The following is a 19,581-nucleotide window of genomic DNA, read 5'->3' as shown; positions in this document are numbered from 1 at the left end:
GGCAGGAACTTGATCGGAACGAGCTGATGACTCATGCCAATAGGCATTCCTCGTTGAAGAGCAACAATTTTAATGCCCTATATTCAGCACGGCAGGAACAAAGTTACTCAAACCTCCCGGCTAATGTAATGTACGCACTCGCAGGTCCTGCCCGTGTAGCACGTTGGAACATTCAAGGGGATCACAGCATGGGTTCCGGGGGATCTGGGTTGAGATTGTGCCGCTGCAGGAGCGAATCAAGTAGATAGTATGGAGAATGAAAATCTGGAGAATTGGAAATGCATTACTGTTGTTCCAGTCAAGCCCTTTTGGTGAGAGTGCGAGGATTTTGAAGACTCAAATGAGCGGACGTTAAAGGGGGTGTATTACAAATCATTCATTTTGTCTATGTCAGGTTTTCTTCATCAAGTAGATACTTTTGAGGTACTGAGAGTGGCCAAGCTCGAAGGAAAGGACAAACAGGCAGTAAACAACAATTGAAATAACAAAGTCACATGGCATGTCGCCTTTGTTGAAGGAGGGTAGTACAAGTGTATCAGATTCTATAAGAGGGATCAGACCTAATGGGGAATTGCGTTGTTTCTCCATGCAACCAGTCCACAATTGCCGACCCATTTCTGTGCGAATGCTCTATACGCCATGTTTCGCCTTCTGCATCCACAACATAACTAACTGGCTCCAATCGGATCACATTCAAACCGTTCAAGTCTCCAGACTCTTTCCACGAGCCTAGAACATCTTCCCAGACCTCGTCGTATTCCAAAGTCACTTCACCCATGTTCAATGTTTTCAGTGATTTACAAGCTCCAACAGCCTTTGCAAAGGCGACAAGATCACTGTGAGTGGTTTTAATTGGATCCATAGAAATCGTCAAGGCTACTAACGCAACAAGCTGTGGTAGGAGCTCAGATATGACACGCATTATAGAAGGTATATCTTCTTCGTACTGCATGCCCTGATCACAATCAATTGTTAGAAATCGTAGAGACCGTGAATTTGCAAAAGTGACTGCCGGAATCCCTTCGTACCCGGTAGTCTGACTGTCCGTGAAATCTGACTCTGTCAAGCTTATGTGTAGTTCTTGTATACACGACTCTTGGATGACTTGATAGACAGGACCACCAACTCTTGATGAGTATAGTTCTGTTGGATAACCTTTCAAAATCAAGGTTTCCAGCTTTGGGAAAAAATATTGTAAGCCTATGCTCAGATCAAAGCTTCCATTACTCTGCTCTCGTGATAACAGATCATGAAAGATCTTAATCCCGCGTACTGGAAGAAAGTTCCAAAACTTGCTTTTGGGTTCTTGCGCTTCGAAATCTGCAGTCACTTCATCCTCATAGCTCTTCTTTCCTGACCAAGGGAGATAGGTTCCGGCTGCCTTTATCCATCCACTGTAAATTGGTGCGTGATATTCCTTTGCGTGGTAAATATTTTTATATGTGTGATAAGTAGGCCTTCTATGAAATTCCGCACATCTAATACTGGATATGTCAAATGCAACGGTGGTGACGTTCTTGAGCGTTGGTAAAATCATTTCAAGTACTGCGCGATCACGATCATTCTCGAGATTTCTCCTCTGAGATGCACCATGAGCCCGCCATGCGCTCACAGAAGCTTCTTCATCGGCTTGCTCTAGATGACCGGTCCTATGTCTATAGCTGACATAATATTCGCGCAAATCCCCTCCAAGGAGGAAGCAGAGGTAGAACACCGAATTGTCCCACCAGAGCTTCGAAACATGTTTTAACAGCTTTTCATTCTTGGAGACGACTTCCAGATAATCCAAATCGGGCGAGAACGTGGAGATAAACAAGGTGGTCAGGATCGGATACTCCAAGACGACGAGATTTATGGCTCGAGACACGAGTCTCAACAGCTTGCGATCTTGATTTGTCAACTCGTACAGAAAGAATTGTTGTGCGACATCATATACACCAAGGTGAATGTATATCAAGAACTGCTCGAGATTCATTCTGCCTCAGGATTCGCGATACGTCGTAGATGTTTTCGATAAAGGGAGAGGGATGAAGAACGTGTATTAGAGAGGGCTCGCGAGTACGTGTCAAGGTCGTTTGTCGAATCTCGTATGGGGTTGAAGAGAGTGGCGAAGGGACGAAGATGACTTTGAAAAAAAGAACAGGGAAGGGTAAAAGTGAGAAGAGGTAAACAAAACTTTTATAAATGGAAGGACGAAAACAATGGTAACAATTTGGCGGTAATCCCCGCCTTCCTTTTTCGATTGTTTGACTGTTTTGGAAGCAAATTGTCATCAATGATGGTAGGGGCCCTCAGAAGATGAAAGAACCAGTGAACAGGACAAATGAAAGAACTCTATATTGGCACAGGGTGAAATGCCTCATTGAAGTAAGCGAAGTGGTAGGGAACACCTGCCGGGGAGATACACTCTCTGTGTTTGATTACTTGAATCTCACCAAAACATTTTGCAACAAATTACATGTAACATCAATTACATTGAGAACTTTGAAAGATGGAAATACATCAGTGAAATCAAGCACACTACTTTGTCATCTCTTCTGATGCCATTCTCGCTAAAAATTTGCATGCTTCTGATAATTGCCTAATTAGGAAATTGTGAACAAGCCCTAGATCTTCAGCGTAGAGATCGAGATACCATCTACCAAATTATTGATGCTCTTCTCTTCCATATGGTTACTCGTAGCAAATTAAATCAGTCATGTGCTAATTAACTAGCAACTAGTAGCGGTTGTTTAAGCTGAGCCTTGCCCCATTCTGAATCACACTTGTTTCTGTTCGTACTAATATTGCATCTTGATCTCTAATCTCAATAACTAAGAAGGAAAAGATAGATATCGATGTTTACCTATATCCGAAAAGTATGGCTTCGTATCACATCTTCTCAAATTCATGCTCGAAAAAAACTGGCTGAACAAACCGCCAATGCGGCACTGACGGCTCTCCGCGACGGCAATTGGCAAGGCCTGCGCCAACATTTCTTCCCTCTATTGCGCTATTTCATCACCGAGAAATTGCTGGTAAAAGCATGGAAATTAGTGGAAAGCAACTTCGGACCACTTGAACACATTGGTTCACCAACATGCTCGGTCGGGTGGTTTACTCTGACTGCCACCGTTCCGGTCCATTTCAGAAAAGCCAGGTTGAATGCTGTACTAAGCATGACTCTCTCTGGCCATCTATTTGGATTAGCAATGGCACCTCTTACATGGAGTCCTCCGCCTTATGCCGATACAAACTCCATGCGCACTGTAAACATGTCTTTTGGGAATTGGTTATCCAAAACCGGCGGCACCTTGACTCTTCCTGCACCAACCCCTAGAGATGATAAATATCCCTGTCTAATACTCCTCGGTGGCTCAGGACCTGCAGATCGAGACTCGACTGTGGGAGCTTTGAAACCACTCAAAGATATCGCGCTAGGCCTTGCAAAGAGTAACATAGCTGTATGTCGCATCGACAAACCAGGTTTCACCTACAGATACTGGTATCGTGTATTCGGCTTCAATAAACAGAAAGTCACCTGACACAGGAGTATGGTTATGCACTAGATGCAATAAATCGTCTCAAACACCACCCCGCGATTCAAGCGGAAAAGATCTTCATCCTCGGCCACAGTCTGGGCGGGTTGATGGCAACTCATCTCGCAGCAACCAACTACTCAGTCGCCGGGTGTATATTAATGGCAACGCCCACCGAACCCATTTACAGATGTCTGATCCGTCAGGTCCGCTATTTAGCCTCCATTGGAGAAGACCCTAACTTTCTCGAAGGACTTGTTTCGAATCTCGAAACCTTCGAAAAGCAAGCCAATCTCGCAGACAGTCCAGAACTGAGTCTCTCGACACCGGCGACACAGCTACCGTTTGGCCTTGGTCCGGGTTATTGGCTTGAGTGTCGTGCTTTCAATCCTATACAAGTTGCTAAAGAAATTCAGAAGCCGGTTCTGATTCTGCAAGGAGGTCGAGATTATCAAGTCACTGTGGATAACTACAACGAGTTTCAATCGAGTCTGCAAAACAGCGTCAACGCTCAATTCCGCTTATATGAGACTCTAAATCACTGCTTTGTGACTGGACAAGGCCCTTCAAGACCAGCAGAATATAGCGATCCTGGCAATGTGGAGTATGAGGTAATACAGGATATCAGTCAGGGGGTGAATGAAGGAAGCATGACAATTCCTAGCTGCATGTGAAATTTGTATGACATTGGCCTGATTTGATTAACAGACATCAAAATGGATTAGCCTGTAAAACGCCGAAGTGACCTATTTCATTGTACATTTTCTGAAACTAATCGGTATCACATTCTCACTTATGAAGTTTAAAGAAGGAACTTGTAAATCAATCAATCTTATTAATTTATCGGTAAGAAGTACTATACAAGTCTAGGCTTTGCGCGCTAATGCACGACATATTTCTCGATTCTGTGGGGTGCGATTCCGATTGTCTTACATAGTACGTACGTACTCCCTGCCCTGATATAATCACGACTAGAGAGCGTAATCCATTGCTGAATAGAAACTATATGAAAATGACAACGGAAAACCGTTTCTTGGTACAATTTCAGGTACAAACCCCGACCCACGGAAATACCATCGAATGAGTAGTGAGGGGAAGGTTACCTTTTCCCCTCCGTCGGCGTCGGTATCTTCAGAACAAATCCATGGTAGCGGGAAATTACTTGCGCACAGTCAACATCGGAAGCAAATCCGCCCGAAGCACCGTTTTCACTTCAATCTATGTTTACTATAGGTCTAGACCTTTACGGGGACGATGATAGAGTTTGACATGCACTTAGTTGGAAGTTGTTCTAGAAGATGAAAACTTTTCTAAAGTGGGGAGGGAGGCTTGTCGCACGAATTCTTTTCAGTGTATTGGCTATCAACGAACTCGAAATACACCAGACAAGAAAGCAGAAGCACGCAAATTCAAATCAAATAAAGACACGTGCAAACCGGTCATTGCTCGTATATCATAATCGTCGGGATATAGATGCTGGGTATATAGTCTGTCAAAAAATCGATTGAGCGGTATTCCAGCCGCTTTGATACTAGGTACGCAGTGCCAGACTAGGAAGAAACATAAGCCTGGCCAACGGTACTCAACATGCTATCCGTCAACAAGTACCCATCAGCAGCGTAGAAATACGCATATCGACCGACGGCAGTATTGGCATTGAGCCAGGGGACGGCCTCCTTCAAGAACGCGACTTGCTCGTCGGTGCTGCCGGTGTTTTGGAACTCCGTGATCCAGACGCTGTCCATACCATTGTCGGCTGCAAGAGCGGTGGCGTTGTTGACGAAGTCTTTGAAATACGAAATATCGGCGTTGGCGTAGTAGTGTACGGCCATGACGTTGGGTTTGCAGGCTCCGTTGCAGGCGGCGAGCCAGTTCGTCATCCAGTCTAGGCCGACGTTGGTACCGGCACCGTTGGAGACTGCTGGTGTGACGAGAGTCGCTTGGCCGGCCAATGGGGTGATGTAGGTCTGGTAGTCGGTTGCGGCTTGTGCAGGGCTTAGATTGGATTGACTGGCCATGTCGGGCTCGTTGAAGCCTAGGACGCAGCTACTTCCGCCAGACGAAAGAGCGGTGCTGACTGCTGAGCTCCAGCCGTTGTACATCTTGGGACCCCAGAGCATGGGGCAGTAGTCGACACCTGAAGGCAAGGAACCGCCAGATTCGAGATTCCAATTGTAGGCCCACGAGGCACCGGGCACGAGTGAGACGAGAGAGACGTCATTGTAGGCGGCGCCGACTTTGCTGGTAGAGGTGGCAGAGGTTGCACGTTTGTGAAAGTCGGCATGGAGGTTGTGAGGTTTGGCCACGGCAGCGGTTGCCATCACCGTGGCGAGGAAGGCGTTCATGACATACATGGCGGCAAGGATTGAAAAAGTCAAGTATATCGAGAATAGCAGAATATACGGAAAAAGGATTGTGTGTGTGTCAGGATCAACCTGAGACGTAAAGCTATAGTAGACTGTGATGTAGTTGGATTGCAAGAGTCCAAACTTCGCAGTGAATGACCGAAGATTTGGTGTTTTGAAAGGAAGGAATATGTGCTCGGCACCAGGTCAGGTAGATGAAGATAGACAAGAACGACAGAAAATAATGAAGAATCAGGAAGACGCAGGAGAAGAAGAGGGCGCTTGCCTCTTTTTAAATGGCGTTGTGAGTCCCAAATAGTGACAAGGCAAGAGTGACCCGGAGTCCAGACCCGAGCTGTTCCCACTTTTTGATTGGGACTCATCACTCATCCTGCGTCTTTCAGTGTCTGACTCTTCGTCTGCATCTATCCGCAATGCATGTTACCGTGGGTATGACAGGCTAATTTAATTAATCGATGCTGTCCTGTCGGGTGTGGAAGCGCCATGGGCGCTGGGGAAAGATGGATACAAAAGCCATGTTGTGCCCTAATTTCCTCTAATTGGCCGATAGACAGGAATGGGCGGGGTTTGGGCAACGACTGGACGAAAAAGTCTGGGAGACCCGAAAGACACTTCTAGATCAGCCAATATCAAGTCTTGTCCTGAATAGGGCTTTTTTTTTGAGTCTGTTTGTGGTTAGTCTGGTGTTTCATCCGCCTTTTGTCTTCGTCTGCGGGTACAGTTGTCCTGCGCAGTCTAGAATACCGTTATTGTAGTGCAAATAGTACGATGCATGACCGCTAATTTCATGTTTCGTAAAGCGTTAGTGATTCCCAGATTTGATGTTGTGGTCCTATCAATTCTTAGTACCACGCCGCGTCTTTGCAAAGTATACGTAGTATCCATATATATTTGTGATACACCCCGCCCCAAGATGACAGATTTGTGGTGACGAGGAAAGTTGAAAAGAGTCGCAACTCCAAACCCAAAATGATCCAGCTGTGTACGCCGATTGTGACTGGCTAAGCATGACACATACATATTCTGAAGAAAGAGTTGGTGGGGGAGAAAAAGAGAGATTGCTAGCCTTAGGCATGACCTGTGCCTGAGGCGCTCGGCTGGACCAGCCCGCCGGAAAACGCTTGGACTTGCCAAGGCGCGCCGTCCTGACTGTTCCGCTGGACGATCGACGCTAACAACGATAGTCTGCGATTCAATTGCTGCTTATCGATAAGGAAGTTTATCTCGAGTTTGGTGGACGACCTGTCTTGCTCTGTTTGATGCAGAGATGAGAACCTGCGATGCCGCCAGGTGTTTGCGTGTTGTCTGGGATCTACTATGTAGTAGAGTGCGGGTGAATTCTCCGACCGTGGAGGTGGTGGGACCTCATTCTCCACTGTTCTGTATGACAGCTCGCTAACAGACGACCAACAACATCTGTAGATCAACCTAGCTCCATTTAGGGCAATTGACACAGAATTGATAAATTAGATACTGTAAACGTTTATTGAGTAGTTTCCGGAGCCATTGTTAGGACCATTGACTGCTTTGAGGTATTATTGCTGGCAGATTCCGTCGAATACTCTGTCTCTCCTGCCATTCTGGCGCAAATTGGTCGCAAACAGCTCTCTCATTTCAAGCGCTACAACAAGTGTGCAGATACTATTAGTTCTGCATTATTGAATAATTATTCATTGCTGTACTGCGTCTACGTAGACTACAATTGCAAGATTCATAGCGCAGTCATTTCCACCGTTTGGTGTCGAAAGCATGACCATTTCGACAGCCAGGTCGGGAATCGGCACTCCAGACTACCGACGACCCGATCGGCAATATTCAATTGACCGATGGACTAGACAGTACGCTGAGCAAGTATTACAATTCGACAATGACCAGGCTACAGCCTGCTCTAAAGTCATATGAGTGAGTCACAGGAAACTCAATTCTCTACCTGGGAGGGTAAGACTGCAGGAAATGCTGGAGAGAGAGACTATACTGCAGGCTACTTCTCTTCAGCCTGCATGGAACGCACTGATTCACGGTTCGCGATTAACACATTTCAGAAGTCAATTGCTCCTGCCTAAAGAGGCCAGGCAAACACCCCCAGGGTCTCCTTCCCTTTTCGTCGATTGGCCAATTCGACAGGCAACAGCAGGCAGATAAACTCTATTGTGTTTCATATTGGCCCTGCTGCCAGTGGTTTGCCCGGGCGCTGCCTTCCATTTCTGCTCTTCCTCCCTCAGGCATTCCATTTTTGCCTGGCCGGCCTGTCTATAAAGCCCCGTCCTTTCTCCCTTCCTCCCCCAACTCATCTTCCCTTCCTATTTTCCCCAAACTCGCTCCAGCGCCAATAATCTCTCTCTTCTCTCCCACCATTCTTCCACCTATCTATCCTCAATCCTCTGCCATAACATCTCTCTTTCTTCCTTCCTTCCTTCCTTGCTTGTATGTTTGACTGATTTACTCACACATGGACTCTAGCAGGTGAGACCCCCCTCTGTTTTCAAGTCGCTCGGCCAAGCGCACGTCTCACTGGTTTGTTTAAACAACATGCTAAGAGGGGGTGTAGGTCTTATTTATGTCTCTCGATCTCCCAACACGTATTGGGACTCCTCAACTGGCATCACTGCTTCTGGTATACTCAGGTGAGACCCCCTCAAGTCGCTTGGCACGCGCCGTCTTCGGACGTTACAGGCCTCACTGGCACTGTTGATCGCATCGTGCATTACAACGTGCCAAGAGGGATTTAGGACTTATCTACCACTCAAACACCTTTCATTACGTCCTTGGTCGGCCCATCGATTGCCATTACCATCATTTTCTCTATAGGTGAGACCCCCCTCTGCTTTCAAGTCGCTTGGCCAGGCGCCGTCCTCGGAACGTTACAGGTCTCACTGGCACGGTTGCATTGCGACGTGCTAAGAGGGGTTTAGGGCACACATCTCAACCATCTGCGAGCCATCTCCTTGACTTGACAATCCTTGATATGGTGGTGCGGCTCTTGTGTATTCAGGTGAGCCACTCCCTTCCAAAGCTGCTTGCCGAAGCGCGTTGACGTCTACGGATATCGCGTGGCTCGCTGGTTCTGTTATTTTTTAATGTACATATTAACGTACGAAGAGGGGTATCAGGTTTCATCCAATGTCCAATGACTTCCACCGCATCTTGATTGCCTCACATCACTTGATCATATACAGGTGAGACCCCCCTCAATCGAAGTCGCCTGGCCGAGCGCACGTCTGAGGACGTCCAGTGTCTCACTAGTGCTGCTGCAAAGCAACGTGCTAAGAGGGGGTGGGTGTAGAACTCATTCATATCTCTCGAGATCTTCCAACATTCAAATCCGGCATCAACACATTATCAACTCTTCGACCTTGGAGCGCGTCCACTCTGCGCCGTCCCCTGCCTCTCGACGTTTCATTCTTGCTGGGTATGCCCAACCATATCCTCCTCGTCGATCCTTCTTTCTATCCTTCTTTCTATCCTTCTCCTATTCTTCCTGTTCTCCCTATTCTTTCTATTCTTCCTGTTCTCCCTATTCTTCCTATTCTTACCTCTATTCTTCCTCCTATCTTCCTCCTATCTTTATCCTATCTTTATCCTATCCTTACACCTATCCTTACACCTATCCTTACACAGTTATCCTTCACCTTTCCCTATCCCTACTCGAAGCGACGACAATACCGGACGAGAACGACGAACGAGACACATCGAACTATCCACGGCCACGGGGCAATTGCATCTGCCGGAGTGGGATGTCGACCTGCTCCCCTAGATATCATGTAGATATCCAGCCTACCGGCCGGGGGGCAAGGGGGAGTCAAGCCAACGTTCCGCCATCGCCTGCCATGCAAAGTCTTGTTTCCCTCGCCATTTGGCTCATACCAGCTACATCTATTTTCCTTTTCTGTTCCTACTGGCACTGCCAACACTACTACTATATCTGCACAGCTTGTGCAAGCTTTCAACTCACTCTAGCCGACAGCAAACCGAACCGGCCGACCGAGCAGAGACGAACCGAACGAACAACCGAGTCCGACGAGATGAACGGAACGAACAACCGAGTCCGACGAGGCGAATCGAACAGTCGAAGCGGGACGATCAAACGAGGCGGGTCGAGCGAGATGAATCGATCGAACGGACGAGCCGGATAACAAAAAATGTGCGGGATCTCGGACATCCCACACCACCCCCTTTTTTTTTTTGTAAGAAGCCCTATCTTTTGGTTTTTGATGCTCTTTGATTCAGATATTCCACCGCTAACGTATGATATGTCCAGGATAATTCTGCTTGAGGGTGGTTCGGGGGTTAGCTAGGCTTGTGCATGTACTTAGTTACGGATTCATTCCAATGTTCAAACTGTTTATCCACCCCCAATCCCACTCCCAAGTGTAGACATGTATTCCAGATGGGCGAATTTGAGTTCCACAATGGTGGAAGTGATATCATGGTTAAATTGAAACAACGTGGATAGTCTTGATCTCGTATGTTTATATAGACTTCGACAACTACATTTATCTTCGTAGGAGTAGTACAAGATCAGGACTTCTTCCGTCCCTCCATAACGCGCAAAACATCCGTCGCAGAATCCTTATCACCCTTTCTCTTCTTCGGTCCACGTTTCCGTTTGTTACTACCCCGTTGCTTCTCACTATCGCCAAACGTGGGCCCTTCCTCATCTTCCTCATCCTCAATTCGACTACTACCAAACCCAAAATCGAGGTCCTGCGCGTCGAGCGCATCACGACGGCGCGCTTCTTCGAGAAATTTCTTGCGACGAGCGAGGCGTTCGGGGTCAACATCGTCGGCAAATTCGCCTTCCTCCATGTCTACGGCGTGGTCGTCGTCTTCGTCTCCTTCTGCGCGTGTTGTGGAAGCTTGTCGGAGTGCGGCGGCACGTTTGAATGCGGCCATAAGAGTGGGATCACTTGTTAGTGGATTTGTGCGAGGTTCTTCTTCGGCAGTGTCTTCGTCGGTCTTTTTAAAGTAATTTCTTCGCGGTTGGTGTTGAGTAGATGGCTCTGTAGTTGCCGCTGTCTTAATGACTTTCTCGTCCTTGACATCCGCCGCCTCCTCTCTCTCCTCCTTCTCATCATCAGAATCTTCTTCGTCATCCTCATCCAAATCCCCAAGAGGATTATAATCTGTGCCTACACCCGCAAAAATGTCATCATCCTCCGCCTCCTCCGCCGCCGCTTTTTCAGCCGCTATCCTAGCCGCGATTACAGCAGGTACCTCCATCCCCAACGGCTTCGCGTCTTGACCTGGCAACAACAATCCATTGTTATCAACTTTTGGAATGATGTCGGCTTGTTTATGAGGAGGTGGTTCCTTGTCAAGCCAACGGGTTTTCCGTTTTGTGTTTCCTTCTGCATCGGTGATGACGAGGATCTCTTTGCGGCGACCGGTGATTGGGTCTGTCTCAATCCAGCGTTTCTTGTCTGATTTATCAATCTTCTTGAATTTGGTACTTAGTGTTGATTCTGGTGGAGCTGCTGGTGCTGCTGCGGCAGCTCGACTCGCTTTGAGTTGTTTCAGAATCTCATCTCGCGATAACTTTCCCGAAGGTGGAGGTGGCACTGCGAGATTTCCCTTTTTGACTTTCTTCTCCTTTGGCGCTGGAGCAACGAAGCCATCCTCTTTCTCGTCAAGAACACGATCCAACTCATCATCCACATCGCCCGGATCAATACCCTCCTCCTCTTTCTCATCTGCCTCTTCTTCAGTCTTTTGCGACAGATCCTCTCCCGCCTTGGCTCGACGCAATAAATCCCAATCCAAACCCTTGACCAAATGCGTACTTTTCAGATCACCGCCTACACCAATCTCTTTCCGTAAATTGTCGAAAGTCGCCTGATCAATCTGTCCCAATTTGACCATCTCCTCTAACGCTTTGAGTCGTTGCTCAATCCCCTCTTTTTTCTCTTCTGCCGTTTCATCATCCTGTTCTTGTCTCCTCAGAGCCGTCCGATCCTGATACCCGCTCGCAAACCTCGTACCCTTTGGCGCCGCAGAGGCCTTGAATCTCTTTGCAGGCGGCTGTGACTGTTCGGCGAGTTGGCGCGCGAATTCGTTCGTGTTGCTCGTTCCGCCGCGGACGTGCCGTGGTGTCATGGGGATACTGGATCGCATGCGAGAGCCGAGAGATGACGGGGTTTGGGAGGAACTTGGTGTTTGCGCATTTTTGTCGACGGTGTTGCTATTGTTATTATTGGATCTTTTGCCAGGTTGGTCGAGGACGAGGCGGCGGAACTGTTCGTTATTCATTTTGGAAGATTACAGTTGTATCATCTCATCATATCAGAGTCATTAACATGAAAAATGTGCCTCGAAATTTCAATATCGCTGTTGATGCGAAGATCGATGATGTCAAAAAAGTTGTCGATAAGAAATGCGGAAAGCGGTGTCTCGGCGGATTCTATACAAATACGGACTTGGTCCGTGCGTTTCCAAGCCCTAACTCGACCAGCTTCTACAGCTGCACGCTACTTTCACCATACGCACGTTATCAGTATATGATCATTCTATTTATCTCACTGACTATGAACAGGTACCTTGACGCTAAGTATTCAAGGAAAAATGATAGAAAAGAACCAGTCCAACAAGATGAAAAGAGTCACGGTATCGCTGTTTTAAGAAATCGTATGAACATGCCCCATCAGTCATCAAATGCATTCGAGAGAGGAAAAGTCAAGTAGATTTGACATGAATATATATAGTCCGGAAAAAGCATATGTGACATGCAATAAGATTAGATAGTCTCCCAACCGCCGTTATTAATCTCAGCTTCCAATTTCCGGCTGATCGTTGCAGGTATTCCGTGAGAAAGCCACACGTCCCGGAGGAGTTTGTCGTATCGTTTCTGGTTGAGGATGAGTTGACGATTACGGCGGAGACCGGGGTCGACTTCGCCATGTTTGTCGAGATAGGGTGCATAGTGCCATGAGCCGTTGTGGTTGTGAAGGTAGAGGACCGTGCATTTGCGGATGTTGATGAATAAGCCGATGTTTTTGCCGCATCTGTTTTGTTATTGATTAGTTATTGCTTACTAGAATAATTAGAGTGGGTCTTACTTTTCGACGTGCTGGTTGCAGCCGCCATATTTCTTGCTGTCCATGCAACACACTGCTTGCGAGCACATGATGTCGCCACAAAAGAGGCAGATACTTGGATCACTCAACTCTCGACCCGAGTTGGGGCAGCGTCGTCGGTTTGCTTCTTCAATCAGCAGATCGTAGTACTTCGGAAGACCAATGAGTTCGAACGGGGCCGGATGCGATAGACTCGGCCAGAGTCGGTGATCTTCGAATCGACTAGCTGACCGCGAGGCATTCCAGTGGAAGATCCATCCGGAGAATAGTCGGTAGCAGACACTTTCCGGGGATGAGAACAACGCAAAGATCTCATCCAGGGTGGGAAGGTGAAGCAGTTTGGTCAAGCGATCCAACTCCGACGCGGTTTCTTCCTGGAAGCCTGTGTTTGGGAAATTGACCCCATGTTGGACATGCAAAAGGATGACCGTCTTTCTCAAGAATGGCAGTGCGTAGCTGGAAATGAGACGTCGCAGAGCCATGACTAGAGTCGGAGTACTCGAGTCTTCACCTTGACCAAGGTAGCCACTTGTTATAGAAGACCCTGCCGCTCGTCCAATGGTGTTCGCTCTCATTTCAGACACCACCGCATCAAAGAATTTACGCGTAATCGCATATTTGATCTCTGCCGATTCTGTTTGTAGGTAATCATCGCTTTCGTGCCTAGCGAGCTCCTCTTTGAGGTGATGATTGCAGAGGATAAACGTGACGGTAATCTTGAGGACTTCCGCCATATAACACAACTGGATCAGATGTCTAATTTCAATATTCAACAGAGGACCCAATGCCACAGAGGCTTCGGCAAGGAAAACGAAAATATCCGCTCCTAACAACGGAGTAATATTTCGAACTTCGTTGACCAAAGGACCTTGATTGCAAATCGGGTGACCAATGAAAAGCTGGCACAGTTTCTGACGATGGATCTGATGAAACTCTTCTGTCGTGCCGTTCTTATCGCCATAATAGTAGTTCGTGGCTGCACCAAGAGCAGCGTAAGAATAAGCAGTCTCAGCGAAAACGCGCAGGTGGGTAAGAGTCAGCTGAGGTATCTTGTCAAGCAATGTAGTGCCGGGGTCGGCCTCGACACCACGTTGAGAGATCTCCAACGCGGATATGCTGAATCCAAAGCTTTTAAAAAGAGAGTCGGTGTGGATGAGGTCTTCATGTGCACTAGGATTCTGATTGTGGGAGAACTGTGATGGGACGTGATTGGCTTGAAGAGTCTTCCTTAATCTCTGGTAGATTTTCGTAAGTTCAGACATTGGATCGGATGCGGGTTCTGGTGTTGTGATTTCTACCGGCGGTGGTGCAGCTGGGCGAATGGGGCTGGTTGCACCCCCTTCTTCAACATTGGGAAATTCGCCTGGCATAAGAATCCTGGGTCCCTGAAAAGACCAAGAAGTAGGTCGTGATACAGGCGCGGTCGAAGGCCACTGGTTCCGTTGATCGACGGCTGTGGCGAGCGGCGCGACCAGCGATTTGGTGAGGTATTTAGTAGCTATGTGGAAATAAGGATCGTGCGGTATCTTTTCGCTTTCCATAGCAAAGATTGGGACGTTAGGTGGTTGAGTAAGGTTAGCCTTCAAGCCTGCAGAGACATATTCATCAAAAGGCTTCTCCGTGGTCAAAACACCAGGATAAGACTCTTCTTTGCCCTTCCAAATGATAGGCAAAAACACATTTCCAAGTGCCTTGCACAGCGGGCAAACAAACTCCTTGAGGTTCAAATGCTCGGGGTGATTTCGAGCAACTTGTTGCGAGTGACGTCTTTGAATGGCCGAGCAATAGACTTCAAAACAAGCGTAATGCATGATATGACCACATCCAGTAGTGACAGGACCACGTAATGTATTCTTTGACGAAAAGCCCTTGCTGAGTCCAATCTTCTCGGTAATAACCTCGCCGCCTGATGAGTCGAGCTTTTTGACCATGACACGGTTCTCTCCCGCAACACCGAAAGGCCGAACGTGGTCAATTGAACGATCAAGGCTCACAGGAGTCCGGAGTGCCTCGCGTATCCAGTCTCTGTCCTGCACATCCGTCAAGCGCAATATACCGCTGTCCTGTATCAATGCAAACGTTCCGAAGAGCCTGGAATCATTGGTCTCCTCTTGGCAAAGAATACAAGTGCCACTGGGGTACTTCCAAGTCTTGGTTTCCGCATCAGCTGCGGTCTCAGATTCCAAGTCACTCAAGTCCTCATCATCACCCCAGTCAAAAGCACCTTGAGAACTGAGGAAGTTTTGCTGCTGCTGCTGGAATTGTGCCATGACACGAGCTTGGCGTTCCAAAGCCTGCTTCTTTTTGAGTTCTTGCTCAGATTCAGCAGTGCTCGCCGGTGAATTGGTGTCAAGTCGTTCATATGGGAATCGCAGCTTTTCAGTGGCATTTGCGTATGATCTCGGTCGCTTATGCCACATCATTTTGATGATATGTTTGATCTTCGCACCGCAGCTCTCGAATTCGGTGGCGACGGATACTTTCTCTAGCAGTCCCACGATAGTCATATGAGCATCCGTTTGCGTTAATTTCGACTTTGATAGTGCATTGGATACAAAAGACGAAGTTGGCGTGTCATCCATCTCATCTTCTGAAGAATTGTCTTCCATAGTGGCAAGGAGAACAAGATGTAGTACTATATGCAAGAATGCTTCAATTCTTGTGGCAGGAATTTGAGGCGTCTTCTCCTTGGAACACAAGACGTAGTCGAGGCAGTGGTGGACGATCTGAGCGAACAATGGAGTCCTTGTGAATGTTGAGAGGTCAGAATATGCTCCGCTAGTCACAGAGCGAAGCTTTGGCTCAAAAACGATATCAGCAGGCTTCTTGCCCGTCTTTTTCGCCATCCAATTTCTGAATATACTCTCCGCTTCGTCTCGTTGGTTCTTGTTGTAGTGAGCACTGTATGGGTCTATCAGTTCGAGGTACTCCGGCTTGAGTTCGAACGTGCCAGTGTCATTCAAGCCCTCCGGTGGGCGGAATGTAGCCACATCATCCAGCACGTCCTGGAAAATGTCTGTCTCCAAAAGTTTATCGCTCAGCCGTGTGGAAAGATCAGAGAATGAAAGTGCCTTGAAGCATAAGACGTGAGCAATGTCACGACTGATGTTGTCGCGAGTGAGCATCGCATCATCCTCGTCAACTGTGAGCGAGGTACGGTCGGTAATCAAGATAATGAGCAAATGTATGAACTCTTCGGCCACATCGATAATTTGAGAATCTTCGTAACCTTGACGGGGCTGATAGTCTCCAGTAAACCATGCCACCACCCCAAAACGCTCGGCCATAGAGGCGAGAACTCGGTCCGGGTCGCAAGTGACAAGAGCAGTCTGCAAAAGGAAAATATCTCGATAGTATGCAAAGTCCCTTGAAGAGACTCCACGATACTGCGACATTTGATGGCGCAAACTCAATCCATTGCGTACCCACATCCCGGCTTTCATCTGGGCAAGCCATGCACAAACACGGAGCGGATAGTCAAACATCGCTAGGAGAAGGTCCTCGTTGCTCAGGTGCCTGTCGTGGACATGATCCTTGTTGGCTGTTTGGGCAGCATCCAGCAGAATGTCTCGAATCGTCTTACGACTCATATCGCGACCACATTCAAGCAACCAGGAAAGGGTGTAGTGAAGAGCATGGTGGAAACTAATAGAGCCCTTATCGACAACAAAGTCAACCACTCGATGACGCTGAATGTGACCCTGTGTGGTAGCCTCAAAGGCGAAGGGCGGAAGCTGCTTGAATTTGATGTACTCCTTGATCTCGGCTTGATCAAACCGTTTTCTTTCAATACCAGTTGAGTGGACAATGGCATAAACAGCAGCAGCCTTGATCGCTCGCACAAGGTTTGGGTCATTTGCAGCGGTTGGATGACGGAACGATTCACAAAATTGACGACACAGTCGATTAATCTCCCTCATCAAGATCGAAGCACTGATCCAAGCATCTGTTTCGTACTCCACATGCTCGCCAACGGCCCGCACATTCGGGCAAATACCTTGCGGTAGCTTGACCAGATCCAAAAATTGTAGGAGGTATTGTTCGTCGGTACGGATACGGCTCTGGACATATTCGGAGAGGAGAAGATGACGAAGATCGAGGAAGAAATGGTACAGTCGTCGATTGGTAACGGAGCCAGCGTCAAATGCTAGGGTGGCGGTCGGATTGACTTCCCATGGCTCTCCTACTTGACGAGTCGTGAGGAAAGTGTAAAGGATGGCCATAACTTTTGTGAGGAAATCACCTCGATGGACAATCTCTTCGGTAATGGATGGTGTTGTGAGAAGCTGCAATGATACATTGACAATGGAATGGTCTGGTTCACGGTCAGCAATTAGATACAACTGGGCTAATGCTGTATAGAGCGACGCAAGACGCAATCCCATAACTCGTTTGAACTGAGGAACATTCACAACGGTGCTGATATACAAGTCTCGCAGATCGATCCTGGTCTTTTTCCACAAGCGAAGGTCAAACAGGATCATCCAATCAAGTCGAGTACGTTGGTTGAGATTTTCATATACCGGCACATTTCCGGCCGGACGAGCAGGTCGGGATTGCCAGTGGCTTGGAGTCTTTGCCGCAGACAGTTTGACTGGGGCAGTCGGAGTTCTAGGAATCTTCACATGAGAGTTATCGTCCGTCTCGTCTTGGTTCTGCGGCGCTTGCAACGACTGTGTCTGGTCTCCAGTTGGTGCAGCTGTGGGCGTACTTTCATCTGTTTCTGGTCCTTCACCATCCGCATTGCCCATGTCGACATCATCATCAGAACCAATACCCAGAAGATGGCGAAGGCGTGGATTCTCAATGTCCATTACTTCTGAGTAATCGTCGTCATCATCTTCATTCACGACGAATTCTTCATCACCTTCCATTTCCTCGTCGTCCTGGCCTTGATCCGCCTCGTTCTCGTCGACTTCATCATCTTCGTCTTCGTCGTCATCTTCCGTTCCAACAATGACACCACCTTGGGGAGATACTGTCAGGGTAATCGCTGTACGATAGTAGGGCGCATTTTCGTTTCGTTCGTGGTCGTCAATGCCTTTCATTCCAATGTCGGCATTGTACGCACCACTCCCCGGTCGCCACGGACGCAAAAGTTCCTCGCAAATTACATTTCTCAAGATTTCGTTGTCTTCACCGAAGCTGCAGCCAGCAATATCCGACAGCCATTCAACAATGGTGCCGCACATTCCTTCTCTAAATGTGTCTCGAGCCGAACGAATAGTAACAGTGACCTTGATATGCTCAATTATTTTCGAGACCTGCAAAAGCCTATTCAAATCTTTCGAGTACTTGATGACACTGCGCCCAATTTCATTCGTCTCGTGCGCCTTGAGATCTCCAAAGCTAGAGCGTTCTCGACATGCGCGTGTGACTTGGTGGGACACATCTCGAATCGTGTGCTTCTCGTCGTTCCACAGAGCAAGAGCGAACTCGGGTTCTTCCTCTTCCTCGTCGCCCTCGCCATACCATCCTGGTCGTAGTCGAGATGCCACCTCGTCTTGGCGAATTCCCTCTTCTGTCTTCGGTAGACGAAGCTGTTCAGGCGAACACGAAATGACATCACAGAAATAATCCAGCGTTCGTGAGATAGTCGTTCGAATATCTTCAACCCATGCCGATGGCAGACCTTTTTTGATATTTTCTTTACCCTTCGTTTCGCCCGTATCGGTATGAATCGCACAGCACAAGGGTACTCGCCATGCTTCCTCGTCGCCACAATCGCAACATCCACAGTTCCCTTGAGACAGCGAAATCTGATACTGATGGCCCGTATGGTCGGAAGCGTCGAAACACCGACTACATAGAACGCATGTGTCGTCCGCACCGCATGTCAAGCATCGATATGTCCCTTCACCAGCCTTGAATATATGACCACATCGCTTCCCCTTCGCGGCGGCACTGTACTCCGCGCCTTCCTGAGCTCCTTGCGCTTCCGCTAATTTCCATGCTCGATCGCTTGGAGCACCATCAGGAAAAAGTATTTGTAATCGTTGAGGATCGTTGCCGCATAGTGATCGGAAGAGAAGCTGTATCAAATCTTCCTCCGCTTTAAGATTGTAATGGTAGCTGTACTTTGCTGGCAGGCGCAAAAGGCCATCGCCCAGCAATTTCTCACATTCTGTGAGCATCGTATCTTGTTTCTAAGCGATACTTCCGGCGGAGTAACCCATGTGGCTGTTTTGAATCGTGAGAATGGTGTCGATGAACCGTCGGGGATGTGGCGAGGTGAGGGGAAGCGATAAGTAATCGACCAAGAAGACGCTCCGTCGTGTAGACTGGATTGGTGTATGAATCACACGTGTAAGGGGGAGCTTGACGTGTCGCACTTTGCAAGGACTAGATAGTCTATCAGACAACTAGTAACAGGGATGTCACAGTCAAATTTCCGGATGGTTGGATTTGAGTGTACACTGTTGGTATTATGCAAGCAAGTTGTGGGGTGATCTATGAATGAGGGTACACGCAACAAAGCGCTCCTCGACGATGAGTAAGAGAGGTATGAAACTTAAAAGTGTAGGGTTGAGCTGATCTGGAACACTTGGGTTTGTTATGGTCGGGTATTCCAACAGACCAGTTGAGATGTGGAGTTTAGGTTGTTGTTGAGGATCAGACTCTTTCCTG

At 47.9% G+C, this 19,581-nt stretch overlaps 4 protein-coding genes across 4 annotated transcripts; all 4 read right to left on the bottom strand.

Annotated features, from left to right (window-relative positions):
* Positions 1-535: 535 nt before the first annotated feature.
* BHQ10_004060 (uncharacterized protein) lies at positions 536-1,975 on the bottom strand (the record flags this gene model as incomplete). Its single annotated transcript, XM_040876386.1, has 1 exon — positions 536-1,975. One exon carries the CDS (start codon positions 1,973-1,975, stop codon positions 536-538), a length of 1,440 nt encoding a protein of 479 aa, XP_040732564.1.
* A 3,093-nt stretch (positions 1,976-5,068) lies between these two features.
* Positions 5,069-5,872, bottom strand: BHQ10_004059 (uncharacterized protein; the record flags this gene model as incomplete). The annotated part of the gene is made up of 1 exon (XM_040876384.1): positions 5,069-5,872. One exon carries the CDS (start codon positions 5,870-5,872, stop codon positions 5,069-5,071), a length of 804 nt encoding a protein of 267 aa, XP_040732563.1.
* Positions 5,873-10,402: 4,530 nt separating this feature from the next.
* On the bottom strand, positions 10,403-12,130 carry BHQ10_004058 (uncharacterized protein; the record flags this gene model as incomplete). Its single annotated transcript, XM_040876383.1, has 1 exon — positions 10,403-12,130. One exon carries the CDS (start codon positions 12,128-12,130, stop codon positions 10,403-10,405), a length of 1,728 nt encoding a protein of 575 aa, XP_040732562.1.
* A 484-nt stretch (positions 12,131-12,614) lies between these two features.
* BHQ10_004057 (uncharacterized protein) lies at positions 12,615-19,088 on the bottom strand (the record flags this gene model as incomplete). Its single annotated transcript, XM_040876382.1, has 2 exons — positions 12,615-12,882; positions 12,937-19,088. 2 exons carry the CDS (start codon positions 19,086-19,088, stop codon positions 12,615-12,617), a joined length of 6,420 nt encoding a protein of 2,139 aa, XP_040732561.1.
* Positions 19,089-19,581: the final 493 nt, after the last annotated feature.

The sequence above is a fragment of the Talaromyces amestolkiae genome (assembly GCF_001896365.1).
Source record: "Talaromyces amestolkiae strain CIB chromosome Unknown scaffold6.1, whole genome shotgun sequence".
Taxonomy (NCBI): Eukaryota; Fungi; Ascomycota; class Eurotiomycetes; order Eurotiales; family Trichocomaceae; genus Talaromyces; species Talaromyces amestolkiae.
Note: the sequence above shows the minus strand (reverse complement) of the source record. Positions and strands in the feature narration are given on the sequence as shown.